This window comes from Thalia democratica, chromosome 7 (genome assembly GCF_965202585.1).
Source record: "Thalia democratica chromosome 7, ktThaDemo2.hap1.1, whole genome shotgun sequence".
In the NCBI taxonomy this organism is placed as follows: Eukaryota; Metazoa; Chordata; class Thaliacea; order Salpida; family Salpidae; genus Thalia; species Thalia democratica.
The window spans coordinates 2,571,463-2,598,544 of NC_139171.1; the positions used below are offsets into that span (position 1 = coordinate 2,571,463).

Sequence of the window (27,082 nt, forward strand, 5' to 3'; positions counted from 1 at the left end):
TCTACATAAATTTGTTATACAGTCAGGATAAGTGGAGTGTTTAAAACAGAGCAGATTAGGTTTTAAATCAGTAATTTTAAAGTAATTAAACTTGTTCTTACTTGTGGTCAGTTTTTTTAAGTTGAAAAAAAAAAAAAATTTTTGTTCAACTTTTTTTAAATAAAATTTCAAGCTTCACAGCGCTTAACAGTTATTTACCGAAAATTTCTTACAAATCTCAGTAAAGCTTCAAACGGCTATTAATAGCAGTTAAGCTTGGTGTAGCTTTCCAGTATAAGTGCATTCTGTATTTTACATTATGAAAAGTATTTTACAAAGTATTTTGCATTGTTAACTATGCAAGCGTGTCAAAATATTTTGCTGAAGAATATTTCAAATATTGAATGTGTGCAGAATATTTTACGGTAAAATAAATTACTACCATATCGAGCGTTTAGTTGAAATATCTTGCCGCTAACTTTTATGTTGAATGAAATTACTAAGTAAACTGAATATTTTTTGCTGATAACATCTAAACAACTAGATTATTTTCGAACAGATGTGTTTCGTAGTTTTTACTTAAAATTTTTAATAGTGAAATTTGTTCTCTAAATATAACTTAGATAAATTTAATTATGGTTTTGTTAGAAAAAAAAACGCTAATTTTGTTTGAATGAAACCACTTATAGTTGTTGAACAACTTGAACTTATAACATATAAGATTATGTTAAGTTCCTAGTTTTCCTCGTAACTTTTTATTTACAAATTTTTGTATTAAATTTCGGTAAGCATTTTTTGTTTCTTTACTTTATTTACGTAACTTAGCAAGCAAATTAAAATTTTAAACACTGCTGGTTACATTTTCATAACCAGCACACTTTTGCATGTTTTGTTAACCTTACAAAGTTGTAAGCCCGCAACTAAAAACATAATTGCACCATAAAAACCAAAAACCTGCAACAAACTGGCCACATTTTCAAAACCTGTTACAAATCAGTAAAGCAGCCGCTAAAAACTTGATTGCTTTTTTCCACAACCCGCCATTCCGCTCAGTAATTTTCCGCGCAAACTACAGCAAGCACTGTGAAGTTCTCATGCATGGAAGCTCGTATTACTTGTTTCAACACTCAGGAAGCAGCTATTTTGACAGCCAGTAATTAGAAAATACTGGGAAGAAATTTGCGCAGTGGAATTTGTAATAGGATAGTCTCGCAGACGGTGTTGAATTACTTCTCTTTTGTGTTACTTCACACTGTATAGACTGCGCGGGCTGTTGATTGAATTTTTATACTCTCGATATTTGAGTTTGCTTTGTTTTAGGTTACTGTTGATAGATTAATTTACTTGTTTTTGTCAGCTTTAATTTACAAATCGTATTTGTAGAATTTTTTCTATTAGAAAAAACTAAGTTTCTTTATTTAGAAATTAAATTCTTTTTTATTAATAAGTTTTCATAAACAGCTTGTTATTTTCTTATTTGAGTTTTTCATACAAATATTTACAACTTTTTACTTAGCTTTATTATAAATAAACTTTTTTTATTAGATGCACCTATTTTTATTTCAAGTAGTCGTATAAATATCAACTTAAAAATTAGTTGATTAATATCAGTAAAAGCACTTAAAAAATGCAGTTACGTTTATATAGGGCTAAACGTACTGTCGTTAAGCACTTAGAACTTTTACGACTTTCTTAATATCACAAATTTTGTTACACAACAGCACGAATAAAAATACTTTTTACAAAGACTAGGTCATAAATAATTCGCTTTGTAATCTGAAAATATTTATTTTGAAGCTTTCACTAATATTTTCGGAAGATAGAAAACAATAAGTTTTTTTATCCAACATAGTTGTGACTTACTTTAAAGCGGAGAGGCGAATTAATCTGCTCATGTAGCAGTTACACTGTTGAAAGCCTGATTGAAATTAAGACAGGTTGAAAACAGAAAGCCTGTTGTTTACGAGATAATTTTCTTCTGCTGAGATAAGTTTCAAGTTTTTCTGCTTTTTAACACAAAGGAAATACCAATTAGTTTCGGGATATGTTATTCACAATAGCTACTTTTATTGGCAATTTAGAATGTCGATATAAAGTTTTATTTGTTTAAAAGTTCTAATGGAGATTTCCGTTATTTTGTTTTATCATTTTTGTTAATAAAAAATTTTAATATGAGGAGCTTATGTTTATTTTAGTTTAATTTATACTTTATTTTTTCTGCATAAAGTGGTACATATTTATCTATAAAAAGTATTAAATAAGTAATAAGTAAGCAAATAAATAATAACAACAAAATGCAAAAATGCTCATTTAAAAGTTGCTTTGTTGTAGATTTTGAAATATTTACGCTTATAAATCATTGATTAGCTTTTTGCATATTAGCTTTGCTTACTTTTAAAGCTACATTTTTTCTTTACAATGCTTAATTTTAGCAAAACAAAAAACCTCATGTTGTTTTAAGAAAATTGGTTTAAAACATTTTAAACAACAAAACTTTTAAAGGCTTAACTTACAACAGTAATTTTTATATACTTCTAATGATGCAAAACTTGTGCATTTTATCCACTTAACTTTACCACTTGAACAAGTTTATCAAAATGATAACAATAAATTTTTAACCACCAACATTTTAGCGACTTTCTAGGCACGAGACATATAATCACCTAGCTGAACAAAAACAAGTTTGGAAATAATAAAATAAAAAAAAATAGAAAAATAAAATAAAGTTTATTTCAAGTCTTGGCTGCCATTCAGGCTTTCGTTTACCCGGTAGCCACTTTGAAACTTAATTTTATCTATCAATAAAATTTCGCTTTATTTTTTTCTGCATAAAGTGGCTTTACAAACTGACAGTGTTTGGTTTGTTAACGACAAGAAAACTTTTGTGGAAATTTTCGAGGTTTTTTTTTTAATTTTTAGTCAAGTAACTAGTGTACTCGAGACTCTATACTTTTTTTTTTTTTTTGAAACATGATACTTTAAAACTTATTTTTCAGTCTTGCGCAACTGTTTAGTTCAGTTTAAAAAACTGGAAAACTAAAATAAAAAATTGGTACTTATTTTATTTGTTTAAACATAAATAGAGTTAGTTCAGCTTTTATTTTATATTAGGTAAATGTGATTATTTCAGTAATAAAATTTTATCTTTTAGTTTTAAAAATATATATATTAAAGTTTTTATTGAAAAGTTATTTTTTAAGGGTTTACAAGTTTTCTACAACAAGCTAAACTAGTTAATTATTTTACTTTAACTAATTAAATTAGTTAAATAGTTTTAATTTTCAAGCATAGCTTGTTAACAGCTGAAATATATTTAATATTTTTTCAGCTATTGTTGTAAGTAGTTTTAAGTACATACAATTAAAAAAATTTTTATGAATTTTTTTCAAATTATCCCAAATTTATAAACAGCTACTTCTTTATTGTAATACTTATACGTTTTTAATTAATTCTAAAATAGTCAAATTTAAAAAAGTTTTAAGATTATTTTGGGTGTTTAAACACTAAAACAATACTAAACACATTTATATATGTATGTTTTGTATTGTACTTAGATATTGCTTAACATACAGTTGTGTGTCGGCAGTATTTAAATAAACGAATTCTTAACAGCTTGATTTAAACATTATAACTTATTATCAGTTTATAACAAAAACTATAAACTGTATATAGTGAAAGTAACAAGTTTTAAAATTTTACAAATCTAAATATACATATATACAATTATATATTGTGAGCTCTCAACTATTTTTGAATATGTATATAGAAAAGACAAAATAAATTACTTTACATATAGCAAGCTTTGATATCAGTTAAGCCAACACATACTAACAGACTTACTAATCCTTATATAACAATTACTACGTGACTGCTACATCGCAGAGGTCAGTTACCAACTACGATGGTTCAACTGGTTACTTATGGTGGAGGGTCAAACGAAATCAATTTGGAAGTTCAGTTAAGTTCTCTAGTTCTTGCAAACAAGTCGGCATTCTTAAATTCCTCGCCACTTAAAATATTACGAACGCGTGCGAAGGTTTATGTAGAAAGTTTGATAAAATTTGCATAACTTTGTAGCATTTCAATTAAGAAGTTGCTTTTTTTCATTAAGATTGAACAAGTAAGCTACTAGAAGTTTTCAATAATATTAGATAAAGTTTGCAAATGTAAGTTATAAACATGTTTTAAACTTTTTAAATAATTTGATGCTTTGTTAGAGTACAATTAAATACACGATCACTTTTAATGCTGTTCAGATTGAATGTTTTTATAATAAGCTACAAATAATGATTAGCCCTGCAAGTTATGTAGTAAAAACATAATGTAAAAAGTAGAAAGAAAACTTTCTTATGCTTGAAAGTGGTCAAAAATAGATAAAAATGAAACAATATAAATGTGGCACTATAATGCTATGCTTGCACAAAATTTTATAAAAAATTTTGAAGCCAGTTAGTTACAATTTAAAAAGTTTAGAGCTGTTAAGCATGAAATTTAAAGATTTTTAAATAAAAAGTTTTTTCAACAGTGTTAGTAAAACATCGTAAGTTTTCCATTTCATTATGATACCGTGTGCAAAAAAGCATTAGCGATTTTCATACCTAAACAATTTTTTAACCACAATTTAATATTATTACTAAGCTCGTATTTAAAAAATGATTAACATCATCGTTAAACATGAAGTATTATTTAAGCTTGTTAGTTATCAAATTTAATACGCTAGCTGTTTATTTTAGAACTAGATAGCTGTATGTTCTAAAACGTTTGCAAGTTTGTATGCTTTTCAAAGTTATTAGTTTATTTTTACTTTCAAGGTACGAGTGAAAATATTTATAATTTATCAACTAAAAACAAGCGATGCTTTGTAAATTGTTGACTTATCAATTCTCACGGAACCCGCATACTATTAAATGAAGTTTTATAATCAAATTAAGTTAATTTAGTTCTAAAATACGCGTGCCGGGATTTCATTAAATACATAAACAATGAACTTTAAATTTCGAAGATTAAAAACTATATTTTAAATATAAACTTCAAAACTATAAAGTATTATTTTCAAAGTTTCAACTGAAACGCTTGTATTTTTTTATTAAGCTTGTTAGAATAGCTTTAAAACTTTCAAGTTTTTGTAAACTTCTCCATACAAACTAAGTAATTTGTTTTTATTGTACTAACCGAAAAAAAACTACAAAGTTTCAAACTTTGTTTTTGACAGTTTATTGAAAGCTATATGATTTCTTAAAAAAAAACACTCATTGACTGACACTGTCAACTCATAATGACATTACTTAAACTGTTTCTTATTTTTTATTACATCTTTATAAGTTACTAAACTTCTGTATAAACTGTTTAACATCTATAAAAGTTATTTAACCGGTAATTAGTTTTCATAACTTCTTTTCATCTTTAACCCACCACGAATGCTACTACAAACTGTTTGATCTACAACCGCACCTTAGTGTTATATAAAATTGTTTTGATGTTTCGGGTAGTTATATTATACTCACCATTTCGTTTACTAATACTTATATAAACTTTAATGATTTTATAATACAGGTAGTTAGATTGGTCAAATCTTCATTCCATATTTTTATATCCTTCTTTTAAAGTTTACCATGCTTTATTTTTCAAGTGTATTTTTTTTACAAAATAAAAGTTTTAAACACTTTATTTCACATTAAATTTTTCATCATGACTAAATTAAGCTTTTTACAATTGTTTTTACTATTTTACACCATTTTATACTCTCTGTTTACAAATTAAATCTCACAACTCCACTAATAAAAAGATTAATACTTTTACGTTGAAAAGGATATAAAATTGTGATTGGAATTTTGTAATTAATCATACTTTAGTTCTCAATGTTTATTTTTAATTTTTTATAATCCGATTAAATTTTTCACCCATGACAGTGAAGCGAGTGTTTCTCGAAAATATTGCGGCTTTTTGAAAAATTGATTGTCAAATTTTCAATTTTAAATCCGACACATTGTAATTAAAAATGTAAAAATACAAAAACGATGATGAAAAACAACTTTTCTGGTTGCTTTGTTTTATATAAGTTTTGAAAAAAAAAAAAAAAAGGTAATTATTTTTGTACCCATTTGAATGTATTGTTCAAAGATTTTTTTTAATTTAGCTTCGGGTTGTATTAATTATAGAAATTGCAAATATTTTTTATGTAAATGAATTCAATTGTTATCAATTGATCATTCATTCAGACATTTTCAATTTATATGATGAAGCATATAAAAGTTGATTACGAAATTTATAACAATTAAAATCTAGTTAAGTTAAAGTTTTGTTATTGTGAAACGTAATATACTGCATATTTTTCTTTTTGCAGAATTTATTATAAAAAAGTTTGGCTGTAACAAAAGAAAAATTTTTGGATGTAAGTTTCTTGTTGTAGACATATAATTAATTAAGCTTTTTTTTTTTGAACTGAAATAAACTTTAGTTGTATTTATGACTATTATTTGTTATACATATTAGGTTTCCAATGTTTTATTGAACAAAAATAAAATAAATAATATTTTGTTTGTTTAAACAACCTCTTTTAAAACTTCCGATCACGGAAAAGCTAAAAAGTCACAAACCACTAAAACGTGCCACAAGAAAAAATTTACAAAAAAAACTTTTCACAAAAAAGCGCACAAATTTGTCAAAGTGGAAAATAATCGCCAACTCATCCACCGCTTAAGCGCCCGCAAAATCGCACATTGTGACGTCATAGTGCTCGTTTGTTTGCTCGCGTCGTCGTAATACCTGGAAGTCAAACCCCCACCGCGACATGTTTGCTGCCGGTGCAGTTTTGGTTGTTTTTAGACGGGATTAGAAGCTGTTCGGTTCGAAATCTGAAAATTGCGGATTTTCTTTACCTGGCAATTCGTAAGAATTTAGGTTCAACTTATTTATCAAAGTAGTTTTTCTAGAGTGTTTTGTTAATTTTCCCGTGTTTTACTTTATAGTTTATTGAACGATAAAAGGAGCGCTCAAAAAGTTTGGTCTAAGGACCTGGTGAACGAAAAAAACTTTCGGTTATCGTTTTGATTGGAAAATTTAATGATAGGTTTGTAATAAAAATTTTTATTACAAATTTATTTTAATAAATTAATTAATAATTTGTTTTAATATATTGCGATCAGTGTTTAAATTATAATTTCAGTTTGTATTAAAACAAAATGATTTCAGAAAATTTGTAAGCACAAATTATTATTTTTATAAGGAGTAATTTATTGGAGTTTTTCCAACAATATAATGTAAAAATATTATTTTGTTCTTATCTTAACATAAATGCGACATAAACTCAGATAACGGGTTATTTATATACAAGACACATATTTAGTATTTGTAGATAAGATAAACGTATGTGATATAAAGTAAGTGTTTTACAAACATTTAAGTTCAAAGTGCTACATAAATAAAACTATTCATAAATACTCGGACTTCTCTAAGTGCAACAAAATACAGTACTTTTGTTATATATATAAATTAAATATACCTAAGCTTGCATTATAATTTTGCTGGGAAAAATAAGTAGTTAGAGTTTTATTAAATTTGTATATCAAATGTGTTCTAAATTTTTTTTAATTTCAAGTACTTAAACACTGTTTTAATACGGTTTAAATAATCAACTATGACATATCTTACATTGAGTAAAGTGTAGTGAAAAAAGTAACAGCTTTAAAAAGTTAAGCGCTAATTCAAGCATTTTAATCAGATTTGTTGTATTATAAAACCAATTGATTTAATTATAATCTGCAAATAAATCAACCTGAGTGCTGTTTTGTTAGCGGATTAATCCTTTCAAGTTTTGATTTTATAGTGAAAAAAAAACAGTTATTTTCTCAATTGATCAAAACACTACTGTGCATCCGCTTCACAACCATTGAAACAATTCATCAACTTTTGTTAATCATCTTGCAACAAAAGAAAAGTGATTTGTGTATAAAGTTGATAACCTTGGTTGACTTTTGTTTATCTACGATGTGTTTTACTTTTAATATTTCTAATTACAAATTTTAAGTGTTAATTTTAAAAAATAATTAACTTTTTTGATTTATCAGTGTAACAAGTTAAATTCTTATAAACATTTTATATATTAATTTAGCTCAGTTGCTAATGTTATTAAACTATCTATTGTTTTCCAAATATATGTTTATTCCCTAATTTTTTTTGATTGATTAGTGTGTCCCTTACAAAGACAAAAAATTCACATCCTTCTAAAGCAAACAAACCAATTTACACAGTCTGTTTCCTTTTATTACTATCTTACAATAAACATCTATCATAGAAATTTTCAGTACACATTTTCACAATTGTTTTTTGACAGATTAGTTTGTTCCTGCGATAATTCCTTGCATCCAATTTCCCACCAAACTTTTACACAAAATGATAACTCACACACATAGGTGGACTACCTAAAGCAAACAAATGTTCGAAAACGTTCACACAAGCAAAACGCACAAGAACATATCTGTTGGGAGGCATGATTGCAATGGGGGGTTATGTTGCTTCCTATCTGCTTCCTAACAGCTGCTGTTATCTTAATGCGTGTGTGTGGAAATCTTATCAAGTCTGGGAAAGATTTCTCTGCACAATATGTCAAAGTTTTCTTTGAGAGTTTCTTGCACTTTCGCTTATTAAATTTTAATTTGGGAATGTTTTTTGGCGGCTAATGCACGAATGTTCTCAAAAAATTTCTCACATTTTATCTTTGTTTTCTGTTTTTCTTTTTTTAAGCTTTTAATCCGGATATTCTTCTGCTCAAGACTAAACTTTTCTTTCTTAAACTTTAAAATCAAGTTGTATTTTTGCCTTTCCATAGCTTTCTAAATACTGAGTACTTTTGAAATAAAACTATAGAGTAAAAATATTTCATAAAATGTTTGCAGTGTTTCAACCAACTTTGGATTAATTCACAAAAATCAGCGCAGAATGAGCAGACGAAATTGTTCGCGTCGCAGGAAAAGTCAACAAGTGATTACAAGCTTAAAAGTTTCAACGCCAAGTTCCAAGCGCGCCCACACAACACACACAGCAGCAGCAGAAAGCGCAAAAGTTGCCGCAACTCTCTCGTTTTCGCAACTCTCTCGAAACTTTCAGCTCTCTCGAATTGTCGCCTGTTGCGTTGCGTCGTTCCCGCTGGCCGGCCGCTCGCTCCAGTCTGCCGCCTGCTGTGTGCGACGCCAACTACGTGTCTCGGTGGCAATTGTGTAATTAATTACTTTTCTCTACTCTGCTGCTGCTAGTTGAAAGGCTTCCTCTTCACAAAAGTTATTTTTAACTTTTTTCTTTCTGCTTTCTGCTCAAGTTGCTTGCAGTCAATGAGAAGTTTTTTTGTTGGAAGTTTTTTTTTGTTTCAGCTTTTTGTTTGCCAACAAAAAAAAAGTTGGAAGTCAAGCGTTTTTGGGTCGATACTTTTTGTCGAAAAGCTGCAGAATATTTTGTTACCCAATTACTTTAGTTTAGTAATATTTTTTTTAAATGTTGTCAAACCTTTCATGTATAGAAAACGTGTCTCTTACAACGGGTTTAACTTTATATTTACGTCTTATCTTAATCCCGTCTGTTTACCACCAAAACATCAAAAGTGTTTCCACTTTCCAATTTACCCAATCAATCAAATTACTTAATCCTTACCCTCGCTTGGCCCTGCTCTGAAATATTTGCTGCGCCAAAACGGCCGAATGCAAAAGTGGCACCCGGGGCGGCGTCGTACGAAGTATTCGAAGCGCGCGCAAAAATAATTATTAAAAAATAAGTGAGAGAGTGGAGAAAGAAAAAAAAATTGAACAGAAAATATTTGCAGCCTAAGTTGTAGTTATTGTGCAGACGGTGTGGTGGCACAGACGTGTTAGAAATATTTTCAACCGGTAGCAGTTATGTTTTCTGATATTTTTTTCAGAGGTATTTACTGCCCGAGGGGAAGATGACACTGCTGAAGTGTAGAAAAAAGTTTGTAGTTTTTCATGCAATACACAAAATGAAGTGTAGAAAAAGTTTGTAGTTTTTCATGCAATACACAAAATGAAGTTGAGAAAAAAGTTTGTAATTTTTCATGCAATACACAAAACGAGGTGTAGAAAAAAGTTTGTAGTTTTTCATGCAATACACAAACTGAAGTGTAGAAAAAAGTTTGTAATTTTTTATGCATTCAAACTGGTGTGTATTGAAGAAGTCAGGTTTTATTGGTTTATTTAAAACGTTGATGAAGTATGAATCGAAAAATTATCAGTTGTTTTTCGGCAATTTAACCTTCGTAAACATTTAAAGATGTTTTTAAGTTTTTGTTGTAAGAATTTTTTTGAAGGCTATATATAGATGTTTATTTTTATTTTTGTTTTTGCTTTATATAGTTTAGGAATCTTTAATGAAAAAATTGAGTTTTTCTTAATTAAATTAAAAATTGCGTTACAGTTTGAATACTGATACTTGTTAAAGTTTTTCGAATTTTAAGTATTTTAGTCTAAATAAATGCAGAAAAGCTATTAGATATTAATTAAAATAACTTATCAATACTTGTTAGATTAACTATAAATCAGAGGTACTTTGAAAGACTAGAAATTTTTTAAGCCTCAACTTTTTACTTTTACGGTCTACAAATAGTTGCGTTCGTATTCACCCAGGGTTAGAAGTAAAATAGTTACAGAATATATTTTTTAAGCTATCTAGTTAACAGCTTAAGTTTTATAGTAGCAGTTATTTAGACGGTAAAAGGTTATCAAGCTTTGATTCATCTAAAAAATATATATTTTATTTACCAGTTTTAAACAACTAACTGTTTTACGATTTACCAAAACTTAATATAATATATTCTAGTCAACATAGTTTACAACTATTAGCATATTACTTAAAACACCAAACAACTAACAGTTTAAAACAATTTTAAAGTGAAGTTTATTAGTCATACACCCCACGCGCTAACTACAGACTTATTTAAAATTAAAGTTAATTACAGACTAAAGTACAACTTTGTATTTCATTCACAACTTTGTGAGTTTTGTTGTGTACTTGTTAGAAATTTGTTATTACTTATTTCACTTTATCAGTGTTATTTTATTTTTAATTAAGTAAATGTTTTCATCAGAGCTAGAGACTAATAGAATATTTGTTTGTAAAATTTGTGTTAATTTAACACTACGTTCAAAAATACTAAAAAGTGTTATAAAATGTTTAATGAGAATCAATAATTACCTCGCAAATTGAAAAAGTAACTCTAGAAAAATATTATTTTAACTTCAAACGAAACCAGTATTAGCGTGAAAACTAATAAAACAGACGAGTAATAAAATATTAAATAACTCTTAAAAATGGAAACAAAAAATTTGTCGGTATTTAAGCGGCGGTCGCTTCTTAGCGAACACCGCAGTTTTGCGAATCCTTCGATTATCGAACTTTTGTGCAGTTTTTCGAAAACTTTTCACTTTGAAACTTTAAATTTTTAAGTTTTGCAGCTATTTTAAATATTACTAAAAATAAAAATGTACTTTGTTACGTTTAATTAAATGTTTTTTTTACAAGTTTTAAACCCCATGTTTAACTTAAGGTACGTTAAATTAAAAAAAAAAGTTATTGTTAGTTTACTAAAAATAAACACCATCCTTTTTTATGTTTTTTGAAATAATTCTAAGCATGTTAAATTTTTAACAGAAAAATTCAGTTTAGATTTAGCTGAACTAAAAATAAACAATTAGTTTTGTTTTTATACCGGACGAAAAAGAGTGAGCTAAAAATTTTAAATATTTTAACTTACGGAAAATAATGACATCTTAAAGTCGTTAGGAGTAGAAATTAAATATTATTATGAAAACTACTCAATCATAAACTCCTCATAAATGTTTTAACAAGTTCAAGTCTTTCAACAAACTAAATGGGAGTATTTAATATTTTACCTGTTGATAAGCTATGCAAATTCAAATTGTGGCGAAAAATATTGTTTTAAACCTCCGTTTATTTGTAGATTTTTTTGCGTTTATATGAACTAAAATTTTGTAAAATTACATGCGGGTTTCATATGTTAGGTCTTTTATCACTATTATTCTTTTTATAAAAGTGAGAAGTTGTTTTTCTATAACTAATTCCCTTAAGTATTATTTAAATATTAAATATTTAAATATTAAAAATAAACTAAAAGCCGTACGGGAATATAAGAATGTTAAAGAATACACGAAAACTTTGTACAACTAATTACTACTGCACGTTTTATTTTTTTATCATTTGTCTAATTATTTGTATGTGTTATGTACAGCTTGCATAGCGAAATTGAAGAAAATATGGTTAATTTATTTTTATGTTTTTTTTTTTAATTTATCGCGTTTACTTAGTTTACTTTATTTATTTTATTATTTTTTGTATGATGTATATGTTTTGGCCTTGGCTCACGACCATTTTATTAAAAAAACCGTTGAAAAAATCCCCCATAAAATCCATTTTACATTTCTTCAAAGCTTAGTATAAAAATATACTGCTCTAATTTTGTACATACTAATTTTATTTTGTTTTTCTTCATTTTTATAGAGATACAATAGATATTATAGATGTACAATTAACCACTTTTATAGTAACTTAAGTTAAAAGAATACTAATATTAGTACTTACATGTGTTTAATTTAACTTTTATCAACGAAATACTAATGGTTAGTTATATTTTAATTTTATTTCTATGTTTATTTTAGTTCATCGCTCTGTATTTTGTTTTATTTTTTGTGTCTGATGAACTGATCTGCAGGTAAACGGCTCAATGCAATAAAATTTAAACAATAAGTTAGTGTAAGTTATTTGTTAATAAAAGCAGCTAATTAAGTGAGAGTGATCAGAAAAAAAAAACATAAAAAGTAATTGGATGTTAAAAAAAAAATTTTCAACTTAATAAAATGTATTTTATACTAACTTTATTCCCTAGAGTGGCATTTATAAACCAATAAAAAAACTTATATGAAAACAATAATATAATTTACAGTTAAATTCAAAAATTATGCTTTGTGCATTTGTATGTGTCAAAATTAAACCCAATGTTCAAACCCCAATGTTTTTTCAGCAATTTAGTATTTTTCTAATTATTTCAAACACCGCACAACCATTCTGGCTTCTTCTATTCATTCGAGCATGACGGGAAGTCACATCGGAGGGGGATACCCCCCGCAGCAGAGTGACGTCACGAGTCAGCAGGTCGGGGCGATCGGGAGGCAGCAGACGCTGGAGAGGTTGGCCGAGAGTCACGGGGACCTCGCCAAAACCGACTCCCCAAACTTCCTGTGCACCCCATTACCCCAACATTGGAGGGTGAACAAAAGCTTGCAGACCCCTTTTAAAGGTTTTTTAATTATTATATTTACATGTTATTTTATCTAACTAGTACTATTAAGTATTTTTTCCAAATTTATTGTTTATGACAAACTATAAGCACAAGTGTTTGTGTTTAAAGTTTTTTATTTATAACTGTTTCAAAGCTTACAAGTTATCTACCAAAAAATTAAGGTGAGTTTGCATAGTAATTTTTTTTTAGTAGAAATAGTTTTAGGTTTAAAAGAATAATTTGACTTGTTTTTAAATTCTAAAAATAAACTTACGCCTTCTAAATTTCAAGCCATAAAGATAGACTGTTTCTCTTTAAAAATTTTTTTAGATTTTTTTTTTTTTAATTTACACGCAGAGAAAAAAATTGTAAAATATATAACTAAATTCATTTGACTACCCTAACTTGTAAATTTTTACACATTAGTTGAAAAATAGTTTTAAACCCCCTAAGATTTAATCTATTTCAATTTTAATTTAAGCTTGTTAAAGTTTTTTCTGTAAAAACCTAAGTAGCTAAGTGCAATTTTTATTATCAATTTTTAGATTAATTTGTACAAATCAGCTTGATAATTACATTTACTTATAAATAAACTTAACTACTATAGTTTCTATTTTCAATTTGTTTAAATTATCAAACAAGTCATCAAGTGTTAGGCGAATCGGATTAGGCAGCTAAACTAAACCTGAAAACAAATTAGCTTGAAAAGTACTTGTTAATTAGTTAAAGGTGCTTCAAGTAGCTTAGCACGCTTCTATGCGACTAGTATATTGTTGTTACTAGGAAAAATTGACAAAACTTTAGTTTTTATTTCAGTAAATTTCTCTTAAGATTGTTTCACGAACTTTGTTGTGGGATTTCCGAAACTGAATAAATCAAGCAATTCACTTTAAAATTGTTATTAATTTTTTGAGTCTATTTTTTCTGAACTCACGTACAACTTTTAGATTAAGTTTTCATGTTAAATACATTATATAATGTGTATATAAGTTTTATCTATAAGCTACTTTAGAACCTCTTTTTCCCACTAATTTAAATTTAGTTTACAAATAAGCACCAAGACCACTTACTATAGACTTTTATAATTAGTTTAGCTCATAGTTCTTTGTAAAAGATCAACTTGAAGGTAAAGCACAAACAAACACTACCCTGTCTGTGATTAATAAAGAAGCTTTAATTTAGTACGTTATAAAACTAAATTATATATAAAACAAGTTTCCAATAACTCTGAGTTTAGTATAATTACAAACCAAAACTTAACTTTAACATAAAATTATACTTGAACAACACTAAAGATTGTTTTTGGTAAGTAGTAAATTAACTTTTTGACAATATAATAACATTGCCTTTCATTAAATTTTGCCTTATTTAATTTTGCTTTAACTTTTTATGTATATTGACATAAAAATGTCAATATACATAAATACTAAATACATTTAAAATAAAATTCTTTTTGATTTTTAAACGTAAAAGTTTCCTGTAAGCTAAGTCCCAAAAAACGAACTAATTGAATTAAAAATTGAAAATACTTTTAAATTTAAATGTTTGTTATGTTATTATATTGTCAAAAAGTTAATTTACTACTTACCAAAAACAATCTTTAGTGTTGTTTTAGTATAATTTTATGTTCGGATAATATATTTGAAGCATTTTTGGCAAAAAAAAAAATCTTGAGAAAATGGAAAACAAATCTTTTGGGAATTTTAAAAGCTGGGAAGAGTATTTATCAGCAGAAGGCCAAAGAGATTATTAAACTGACATTTTATAAACATATTTCTTTTGTTAATTCTTCCCAAATTCGCACACATATTTTGTCTGGAATGTAAAATAGACAGAAGGCTTTAGTCATGGCATTTTTTTTCAATTTTTTTTTAGTACATCTAAGCGGAACTTTTTCTTAACATATTTAATATAAGTTATCCACAAGACTAATTTTTAGAATAATTTGAAACACTTTTTTATCGCTTTTATGTTAAAAAACCTAAAAATATAAATGGAACTTTTTCTTAACATATTTAATATAAGTTATCCACAAGACTAATTTTTAGAGTTTTTGCAACATTTTATATCGTTTTTATGTTAAAAATCTAAAAATATAAACGGAACTATTTTATATTGATTTTTCTCCTTTTAAGTATTATAGAAGTGAATTTATTACGTAAAAATGTGAAACCATAAATCTAAAACCTTTTTATTGTTTTTTTCTTTTACCATCAAAGGCGATGCTTTTTGACAGTGAATGAGGTCTTTTCTAATCCATAAAATTAAAAGCTTTCATGGGCATATTTACTCTATAAAGTGGTGAAAAATGAACGCAAATTCCAATAACTTCTAACACATATAGTTTTTAAACTTTTACATACAAGAATAGTTTGCAAATCGTTATTTAGTTTTATAGTCTTTTAAAACTTAAATAAATATTTTTGGGTGCTAAAAGATTAAAAGCTTTGCGGGTGCACTTTTTTTCAATTCAAAGTGTCTTGTAATATAATTTTGTATACTTTTTTCCAGTATATAGATTGAAAATGGTTAAAAAATATAGACAAAGCTATGTCAGAAACAGTGTTTTTGTTTCAGTCATGAACTATTTATCTCATTGCCAACGTTATTAGAGTTTTACTTTTAAAAGCTATAACTCTTTTATTTCTGTATCCCTGACAAAATTCACACTTCACAAGTAAAATTAATTTTAATACATTTATAAGGTAAGAGACTTCTAACTTATTTTTGAGTTTTTCAACTAATTTTCAATTGTGACCTCATTAAATATTTTAAAAATTTTATTAAGTATTTTACGTATTAGATTTTTTATATTTTTTACAGCGATGAAATTATTAAATTCGTATTTAACATTCGTGGAAGTATTTTATAATATTTTTTATAGTAGTAAAATTAATTATTTATTTTTGCAATATTTGTAACACTATCAATAGTAACTACCAAAATAATAACATCAAACAATTTTTATTCACAGTTTTAGAATTAACAAAAAACTTTATGATTTCCAACAGTGGTAGCCTTATCAAATATTGTTTATATTTTTCACAACTGTGGTGACTTTACTTGAATTTTTTCCAACAGTGGTAGCCTTATCGGAGATCCCGGACGGAACGGAGATCACAGTTATGGCGGGAAACGATGAAAACTTCAGCGCTGAGTTGAGGAACTGCAAGACGACCATGAAGTCGAACGTTGCACGCTTCAATGACCTCAGGTTCCTCGGCAGGAGCGGCAGGGGTTAGTTACCATGGTTACCGTATTTGTAGGGGGTTAGTTACCTTGGTTACCGTATTTGTGGGGGTTAGTTACCATGGTTACCGTATTTGTGGGGGGTTAATACTTTTGTGGTAGGGGTCGTTACAGTTACTTGTTTTTTCAGAGGCTTCTATGGTTACTATGTTTGTGAGAAAATACTAACTGTGAGCGGTTGCTATTGTTACAGTTTATAAGGAGTTATCATTCTTATTATTTAGTTTTGGGTGGCTCTAGTTACAAGCTATGAAGTGTTGCCATGGTTAGTAACTATTAGAGAGGTTAACATTTAATCACTAGTTTTGTAGGGTTAAGACGGTCACAAGTTAAGGGTAGCGAAATTGTTGTTAATGGTTTCTAAAACAGCTAAACATTTCATACTTATGGTTTGAGTGAATGTAGTTGCCACGCTCACTATGGTTTTAATATTGGCTGTAAAACGATCGTAGCTTTTACTTGTGGTAGAGCAACTGTAGTAAATAAACTATAAAACTGAATACAAAAGTAGGTTCTTATAGTATTGTCAAATAGGGTTAATCAAAATCCAATCACTTTTTCTTTTGGTTTTTGTGTCACTAATATCGAAACCACAATTTAGAATTAAGAGTTTTGATAGGTTTTGTGTGTTACCAAAGTTACCGAATTAGGTAATTTAAAGGCCAACTATATTTTTTTTTGTCACAACGGTTTAACATGGGTTACAATTTTGAATTTATGGTTAATAACTTGGGTAACCGTGTTGTAACACACTATTTTACTACGAAGTTTGGTTTAGGTTTTTTGTCACCATGCCACATTTGGTTAAGGACGTTTTTATCGTGCCACTGTGGTATACATGTTGGTTTCAATTAGAGAAAAGGAACACCATTATTACACGTAGGTTGCTTTGTGGGATTAACTAAAAGTAGCAATGTTGTTGAAATGTATCAACTCTCATTATAGTTAATTTCAATTAGACTTGAACATTGAAATGGTTGTCAGAAATGTTTACTTTGCTTTTTTTCACCAGTAAAAGACCTGTAACATCCTATAAAATTATTCTAACCTTAAAAATTAAACAGAAACTACTTATGCTTAGAATAAAAACACTTTTGTTAGTTTTTAGTATTTTCCTAGTTTTATTTTTTATAAAATTCTTAAAATGGTAAAACTAAAACAACAACTTTTTTTTTTAACTTTTAGTACATTGCTTATATTATAAGTTTGAAATAGTATTCAAAGTTAAAGTTATTAATTCGACAACTTGTGGTCTTCAACTTTAGAAAACAGTATATATCTAATTTACGATATATTTTTAAGTTACTTTTATTTGTTACCTTTATGCTTTTTTATAATTCTTCTGTTTAGCATACTTTAAACTTATAAAAGAATAAAACAACCTTATGTTTTTTAAAAGACAATCAATAATCCTTTTCTCAGTTCAATGCACAATACAACAGTTTAAAACTGGCTTATACCTTATAAAGAATACAATGTGTTGTAACATTCTTATTTCAATGAATAACAAAGAAAGTGTTGTATGCTAAAGAAAATAGTTTTCCATCTTTAAAATTCTTAACTTTATACAAGGATTTCGTCAACAGTGTTAAGGATGAAATGTATGTTTAAGGTGAATACATGATACGCATTTTCTTAAAATATTTTACAAATCGATGCGTTTACAAAAAACTTTCTGTTCTTCAATGTTGCATACACATTGTATTTTACAAGAACAAAGAAATATTAAAATATTAGTCGATACCTAGCAGAAAAAACGAATAGTTTTAAAACTTATGTTTGTTGTAGCAACATAGTTTTTTTTTATGTTATTAAAACTCAATACATATTTAGTCATAGAAACTTTTAAACTTGTTTTTACGACTCATTAATATTTTTATTAGTGTTTGTACTTTGATAAAATTTAAAAAACATATCAAACTACACTGTCAAGTTTACACATTAGGCTAGACTATGTGCCTCAAAAGTAAACAATAAAAAAACCTTGAAAGCAAATAAAGTGTTTGTTTTTTAAATTATTTGTCTTTCACCACAAAATTCTAACAGTCCTCCAAAATTTAGTCACTATTTGACAACTAAAGCGTTTTTTATTCGGAGAAATAAAAAAATTTGTTTAGTGAGGATTAATATGTGTAATTGTGGTCTTTTTAAAGGATTACACAGATAAGCAAGCCACATGAAAACTTTGAAATAATTAATTGAGTTTTAATTAGTTTGGTAAGTTCTCTTGGTTGAATACGTAAATAGTATGGATTATAAGTACTATTCGATTATTTATCGTTAAGTTTGATTTACTAAGTACTGAGCTAAGCAATTTTCAGCTACTTTTTTGATTAATAGATGAATAAAAAATTTTAAGTATGATTTATTTTTAATGAAAAAGACGATGTCAATCATAGTATTGATTCTTCATGGTTTAAATAGTTTGAAATCAAAGTTGTTTATTTAGATATTTTACAATGCTCAATTGTCAATGTTCAGTATTCTAATTTAATTTAATTATTGACATAGGAACAATGGGTTCTAGTTTCCTAAATTGTGGGATCTTACTTACAGTAATTGTGGATGTGTGTTTCTTGATTGTACTTAGAAAGTTACACCTAAAGTACAAACAAACTTTGACCATAAACCGAATTTTAATATTCTAAAGTTTGGGGATCACTTTTACTTACATTTGTGTTGTGTTTTTTCACAGTGGCACATAAGTACACAATTCACATACATATACACTTTAATAAAAAGAGAAGTGTTATTACTTACTTTAATGGAGTAACATAATTCTATTTATTAAGTTCTTAAAAAGATAGTACTGTTCACTTAACTTTAAACCAAAAACAGTCATGTACTTTGGGATATGTACTTTACTAATCATACTAAACTTTCACTAAAATCTATAACTAAAACATTTGTTTATCTTAAAACTTTAATTTGCGTTGACTTATTTTAGTTATGTAAGAATACATAAAGTTTTTAAAAGATGATTTACTTGATAAAACATACCTTAATTATTTTTCAACATTTACAAAATATGTTTTACAGTGTGTAATTAATTTTTTTAATGATATATTATAGCTGTAGTGAGGTCGATAAACTAGCTGTATAAACAAATTTTAAACTAAGTTATTTAATTTACATGTAATAAGTGCTTTCTTAGTTTTTTCAACCATTCCTACAATGTTACTAGTAACTGTGAAACGCTGATGGCATTTGAATATATGTAAATAAAAATATAACTTTGAAGACATCTTGTTTTATTAGGGTTCATTATATTTGATTTTGTTTTTCATCACTACCCAATCAAGTTTTCAATCTATAGCAAATATTTTCTAACTGCATACGTGTATTTTTATTTACACTAAACCATCTAAATGTTATTTTAATAAATACCTAAATTACCTTTTTTATAATTCTACATATGTATACGTAAAAATATTTTTCAAACTTTTGTGTATACGTAAAAATATTTTTCAAACTTATGTGTAAAATATATACTCTATACTTATACTTTTTGTTCTAATAATAAACACAAAATAATTTAACAGGGAAGTCCTTCACACTAACAATAACAGTTTTCACCAACCCTCCCCAGATGGCAACTTACCAAAGAGCCATAAAAGTCACCGTGGACGGACCAAGGGAGCCGCGTCGTAAGTACAGTTAGTAAATTTCACTTCATTTGCATACTATGACGTAATAATTGAGTCGTAAGTACAGTTAGTAAATTTCACTTCATTTGCATACTATGACGTAATAATTGAGTCGTAAGTACAGTTAGTAAATTTCACTTCACTTGCATGATGTGACGTAATAATTGAGTCGTAAGTACAGTTAGTAATTTTCACTTCATTACTATGACGTAATAATTGAGTCATAAGTACATTTAAGTAAATTTCACTTCACTTGCATGTATCTTTTATGACGCATTAAACTATTATTGGTAATAACTTTTGTTTTAAGATTTTTATTTTTTTATTTGATCAACATTTAGTTTTAAATTTATTAGCTAAAAATTATTTGTATAACAATAATTTTATGTTTAACTTATTTACTTAACTTTCAAACTACTTTCACAATTTCATTTTGCAAAATAACAATTTGAGTTTTGGAGTTTTACAATGTTTAAAATATTAACCAGTATAAGTACGGAGAACAGAAAATGTTAAAGCTTAAAAAGCTAATGTTTAATAATTTTAAGTTAAAGGTTCCAATGTGTATTAGATGATTTAAAAAAAAAAACTTTGATGTAAAAACATGCCATTTTTATTATTTACGTATGTACATGTATTTTAAGAAAACTCTTAAAACACTCCATAATGTAGTTTTTAATCAGTGTTTATTGCAACCTCCCATTTACTTTTTAAATACTCAAAATTTTCTCACATATTTTCAATTATTTTAAGCTTATCTTGCTGTAAAGTTTTATCTTTATTCTTTTATGAAGGCTACTTAACTATTGGACGTTTTCTTAATGACTTTTCAATTTAAAATATTTACACATGTTAATTTTTGCAATAAATTTACATATTTTGTCAAATTAGTTTAATTCAGTATATTTAAGACTGTATGATAGTAATTAACAAATTTTACATAAAAAACGTGAAACCAAAAACAGTTTAAATTTGAAGAACTTAATTTGCCAAAAAACTCATTTGCCTTTAGTGTGCAATCAATTATACGAAAGTTAAATGGCTTATAAAATTTAATCTCAACCAGTTTCAGATAAAAAACCGAAAACTCACATTAGTGGGTATATTCAAGCTACTGAGGTCTACATCTAATATATTTATGGTTTAATAATACATTTAATACAATGAATATTATATTCATTCTAAAAGTCACAAACAATTTAAATTTATGAAAGTTTTAATCATATCTGTATTTTTATTTTTGTAATTAAAACTTTTTAAATAATACCAAATTAAACAGATCAGGCGTAAAACCCATTTAACTTACCGAAAACATTCAAAGCATGACTGGTTAAAAAATCAGTGGTAAACAAGTTAACTTATTTGATATATTAACATCTCACACGAATTCCTAGTTGAAGTAAGTCTACCTTCGGGGCGAAACGACGAATAACTTGAATAGTTTCAAAATTGTGCAGTAATTTAAAATTGCCTCCAATTTTTTTTCCTATTCTTTCCACGCCATCCAAATTGTAATTATCCACGTTTTATGGATTAAAACGAGCCGTCGAACTTTCTTTTATGTGTATATACATATTTACATGTAAACTTGAAATTTCACGATATTTTTTTAATAGCAGTAAACTTTGTGATTTATTTTTATTTCAAAGTTTTATAACATGATTAAAAATTTGCTATGTATTTTTGCTTGTGTTGACAACATTGACTTTGTCAGATTTTTTTTTCGTTAAACTTTAAAATCAATGCAGTTCATTATTTTTATAAGTTTTATAAAATTATGAAAACTTTGGACTTTAAGATACTGAAATATTTTGTTAGATACAAAATTTATTAAGAAAACTTTATATAGTATTCTAAACTTGCTACTTTTAGCAATAATTTGTAACTGTTTTATGTTGCTTTAATAAAACTATCTAGCTTTAGCTATATTTTTAAAGAATTTTGACATTAAGTTTTAATATTCTAATGCTTGAATGTTTACTGATCAAAAGATGTGTTATAACAATTTTTAAATATAAAAATAGCAGTTATAACAACGTTTTAAAATTCATTCAGGAAACCGGCACCCAAACCTGGACAGCAGGTCAAAAGGATTCCCATTCACAGACGGGTTCCCGATGATTGCCGGTAACCGGTACCAGACTGGAGGTAAACTTTTTATTTAAACTTTTATTTTTGTCGAGTTTCAAACACCAAGTATTTGTAGATTGTCAAGTAAAAAATATGTTGAATACTTTTAAATTTATATTTTTCCTTTATGTAAGATTCTGAATTTTATTTAATCTGTTTGTATAATGGTAAGTAGTTCTATTTTAAGTGAAACCATACTAGACAACTAACAAATTAAAAGTTTGGTTTAACTTTTTAATTTTCACATTAGTGCTTTTCAACCGTAAGGTAACTAAGTAAATGAATAGTTATAATAACTAGTTTAAGTTCATTGTAGTTAATTTTAATTTTTCACCTTAAAGCGTTTATATTAGTTGTTTTAACATTAATTGTCTTTGTAAGTTTTTAATTATTTAAAGTTATTTTAAGAATGGTATTTCAAAAAGACTACATCATACTACTAGTTACTACATTTAAAAAAATATCATAACTTATTAGTTGTTAAAAATAATAAACATGAAACAAACATTATAACATCGTTAAAACCATAAAAATTTCAATAAACTACAACCTTCTCATTTCAAAGAGATTTCAAAGTTTTATTAGTGAAAGTATTTACCGAAGGCATATATGTCAATAAAGTTTAATTGCAGTTATAAAAAAGAAAGAGTAATTAGTTCGTTCAAAGCGAATTTAAAAGCTCTTTAGAACGGAAAACGGTGCAAAAATAAAATTTATATTTAAATTCTCATCACTTTTGTTTGAATATAACAATTTTTCTAATTAAAAAAAAAATTAAAAATCTTAATTAATCTTTACATTTAAAGTTTTGAAATTTAATTATTTTCATTGTTATACACTCAAACTGAGATAAAGACTTTAAAGCTTACACAAAACAACTATATGTAAATCTTAATCCGTTTTTGCGAACTAACAAATTTTATACACAAACAATAACCTCTTTATTATACCCTGACATTTTTCAATCAAAAATGTATTAAAAGATAATTCGCATTCGACAACAAACAGATTACAAATTAGCGCCTGGAATAAATCCTTAAATCTTTATTTAATTTAAAATAAAAATACACTCTATCTTTGCACCCAAAACAATACGGTGTGTATTATAAGAACTTAATTATCACTTCGCCTTCACTGGAAGATAATCTGAGAATTTAATCACCATTATTTCATATTATTTTATATTATTTTGTATTATTTCAGGCATTCTGGCTTGCCCCGAAGGCTGAGCGCCTCATAATCGAATTAAATGTTTCATCGTGAATGCTTCCATTGTTTTGAGAGTTTCACGATAAAAATCTAATATTATGTGTATTGAAATGCTTCAATTTAATCAAAATTTTTCGAACACGACTCAGCAAGGTAAACAGTACACAGGTTTCTGTGCAAAATGTGTTTATGTAAATATAAAATGACGGAAACTTCGTGTAGAGGGTACAATGAAGTTGTTGTTGAGTTTGTGTCAGCGTTAATGTCTTTTTCATAAGTTTTCTGACCACAAAATTTACATTGAAGTAGCACAAGACATGTTTGTTTGGTTGAAGAAAAATTAAACGTAAATTACAATAAAAAACTAGCTACCAAAAGCAGACAAGTTACAACAAAAACGTTATTTGAGCAGCTTTTTAAACATCCATTGACCACAAAAAAAAATCAATGAGTTAAGTTGTTTGAGTAAAACCAAAGTATTTTTTCAACAAAACATTTTAACCGAAACCAGAGTACTAACACAAAACGTCTTACAATAATTGTGGCCACAAAAACTACGAAAATAGTGTCAAACAACCAAATCTCCAAAAAATTCACTTTTCTCCAGATTGCAAGTCTCCAACTTTGCGGCAAGTTTCCATACAGCTGCTGAAACGTGACTGGGGCGAAATTTACCAGAAATAAAACAAAAGCACAACGGCCGCTAAAGAGGCACTTTTGTGACGTCACAAAAGCAAACTGCTACGTCACAAAGCACACACACACTCAGTACACATTCAGCGGTGGAGTGTAATTGACTTTAACGAGCTACTGACTTGCATGGTCGAAATACTGGTTTTGTTTCCGGCGAACATTCGAAGTTGCATAATGTTTGTGTGTTGGTTTCGTCAGAGAAAGTTGTTTTCACAAGCCACTTGATAAGTTGGACATCTTTCAAGCCACGAAAGCAGCTGACGTTTTGAGTAAAATACCACTTTTGAGCTGGTACAGTTTTTCAAAAGTTGTTGGAAAAAGTACTCTCTATTCTATAGATACTTCGGTATAATGTTTGAGTTGTTTTGGACCTATAACTTCTGAAAGCAACCAAAAGGTTCCGGAATATCAGTTTTTTTTTCAATTTGGTTTATTTTAGTTTGTGAAAAACCAGTTTAATTTCAATTATTCATAAAATCCATTAAAACGCTCTAAACTCTAAAGTATGATTAGTTTTGTTTAACATGCGGTTTAAACTAAGTGATACAATCCATCAATTTTGTGTATAAATAATTGGATTAAAGTATGCATATTCAGCATTTTTAACCAACTATAGCAAGTGGCACCATAAATTAAATAAAAATTATAAAACATTTATTCAAATACCACTAAATTTCAAACATTTTTGCTTTACAAGCCACATACAAATGTACTTACAAACAATGAAACAAGCCACACGTGAAACAGACGGTTAATCATGTACTTAAAGGAACTTGGTTGCAAATTTGCTAAACATTTATAAATCATTTCCTCTCAAGTTCAACAGATGAAACATTTCACTTACCAGCGGCTTTGCACAACCGCTTTCTTTTTGAATTGGTCTGAAATTATTTACTCAAGCGAGCCGCAAAAAGTTTAAGCTTGCTTTTCGCGTTAAAATCTTTACAATCCACAAAAACCAACGATCCATTGTGTCTTGTTACCAGAAAAATTGCGCCGTACCACCGTATTATACACACAATTTCCATTGTCGTGGCCATTTAATTTGAACAGCTTGATCCAACTTTTTCTTGAAAGCCACCGGCGCAACCTGGTAAACCCCAACAAAGAACGCCGCCGTATTGTCGCAAAAAAGTCCCCGTTGTAGAAACTTTTTGGGGTGGAGCACCGACACGAAGTTGCTGTCTGCCACTTGGAGACGGCAGTGAGTTCTTTTGTTCGACTGCGTATGTGCTCTGCCGGTTTTGTTTGCTGTTTGAAAATTGTTTGTAAATTTTCAGCTCGTTTATTTCACAGTTTTAATTTTTGTAAAGAATTTAAAAGATTTTTTTAATACCAAATTACTTTTTTATTCCGCGAAATTTTCACGTTATTTCTTATTTTCTACATATATTTTCCTATAAAAATGATCAAATATTTGTATATTTGGGTGTGTATTCACTTCTTACCAATGTATGATTTAAAATTATTGTAAAATCATATTATCGTAAAACCGCATATGCATATTTGTTTTCAATTTCAAGCTATAAAATTATTGAAACAAACTTTTTTTAGTACTCATTCCTAATTTTTAAAGCTGTTATGTAACATACTTTGCAAAAAACAGTTTTGACAGTACTACACATCCTTCCACAACTTTCCACAAAATTATTTGTCATTCGAAGCACGAATTAAAAACAACTTTACGCGCGATTAGATGCCATTTGAAATATTTATTATTATAAGAAGCGACTTAGGGGCAGTAGAAAGCCACAGACAGGCCGACAAAACACTGAAAGCGTTTAACAACAAAACGAGTCAAGTTCAATTTAAAACTGCGGTCGACAATACACATTGTGAACATAAAGAAAACTTGTTATCCTCTTAGCATTTTCTTTTGGTTTACTAAGCAATTACTAGCTTTTTGTGTTTAGAAAGGCAAAGCTACTTAAAGCACCCATTGTGTTTAAAAGATACTTTTGAAATGGCTTGCCGGTCTTAATAGCTGATCTCAAAACTGTTGTAGACGTGTTTATATAAGCAGTCGCAACTTGCCAGCATTTGTTATTCTACATCATTCACGAAAGGAGTCAAGTTCATTAATGCGCTTTGCGGTCACTAATGCTGAACTTTTTTCCTCTTCTACCAGCTTTATTTTAAATGATGGAACAATCACATATTTTTAACATGTTTTCAAAATTTTTTTTTCAATTTTGAAATTTTAAATAAGTTTTCTGTTCTTATTTCAAGTGTGTTTATTCTTTAGTCCTACATTTAATGAAGCAAACTTAAACAACATCATTCAATACACATTCTTTTGATACGCTCAATTAGCTTTTAATAGCTTAATACCATGTAACTTAAGAGACAATTTAGCCAAGCATACTTTTAAAAGTGCTGTTGGTTTAGTAGTAAAGTAATATCACAAAGAGAGGTATTGTTAAATTTTTCCCTTGAAAAAATCGTCGCAATACACACTTTTATTTATTGCTTTTTTTTGCCTATCTCTGCGTACATCAGACAAATTTTGTATGCTTAAGAAGCTAAGTACTATGCTTTCAATGCTCTGAAAAAACATGTTTTCAAAGCTTACTTAAGCTAGAAAAACTTTAAAGCAAAGTTATTGTAAACCACTTTTACAATCCCTCTAATTACACTATCAAGATTAATAGGTTTTTTCCTTATTTTGGTCTATAATTTTATTTTTTATTTTAAAAAATTCCGTGTTCATTTGTTTTCCAAATTATATATCAAGTAACTTTTTTGTTTTAACTTGATTTTCACCACAACTCTTTAAAACAATTTTGAAAACCAATTAGTTTTTAAGTTTAAAAACAGAAAGCATTTTACTTGTTTGATAATTGCACAAACTTTTTGAAAATATATCCTTCAAAAAGCT

At 27.6% G+C, this 27,082-nt stretch overlaps 1 protein-coding gene across 4 annotated transcripts in view; it reads left to right on the plus strand.

Annotated features, from left to right (window-relative positions):
- Window positions 1-6,338: 6,338 nt before the first annotated feature.
- The window catches only part of LOC145840162 (uncharacterized), a 34,633-nt gene continuing 13,889 nt past the window's right edge, over window positions 6,339-27,082 (plus strand). Inside the window, exons 1-5 of one of the 4 annotated variants that reach the window (XM_082947313.1) lie at window positions 6,339-6,370; window positions 13,019-13,294; window positions 16,358-16,513; window positions 20,068-20,172; window positions 22,228-22,320. In XM_082947313.1, coding sequence (XP_082803439.1) covers window positions 13,087-13,294; window positions 16,358-16,513; window positions 20,068-20,172; window positions 22,228-22,320 — 562 coding nt within the window. In that variant the 5' untranslated portion in view covers window positions 6,339-6,370; window positions 13,019-13,086. Of the gene's footprint in view, window positions 6,371-13,018; window positions 13,295-16,357; window positions 16,514-20,067; window positions 20,182-22,227; window positions 22,321-27,082 lie in introns of all 4 variants that reach the window. The other 3 variants (XM_082947312.1, XM_082947315.1, XM_082947314.1) reach the window with 3 other exon arrangements.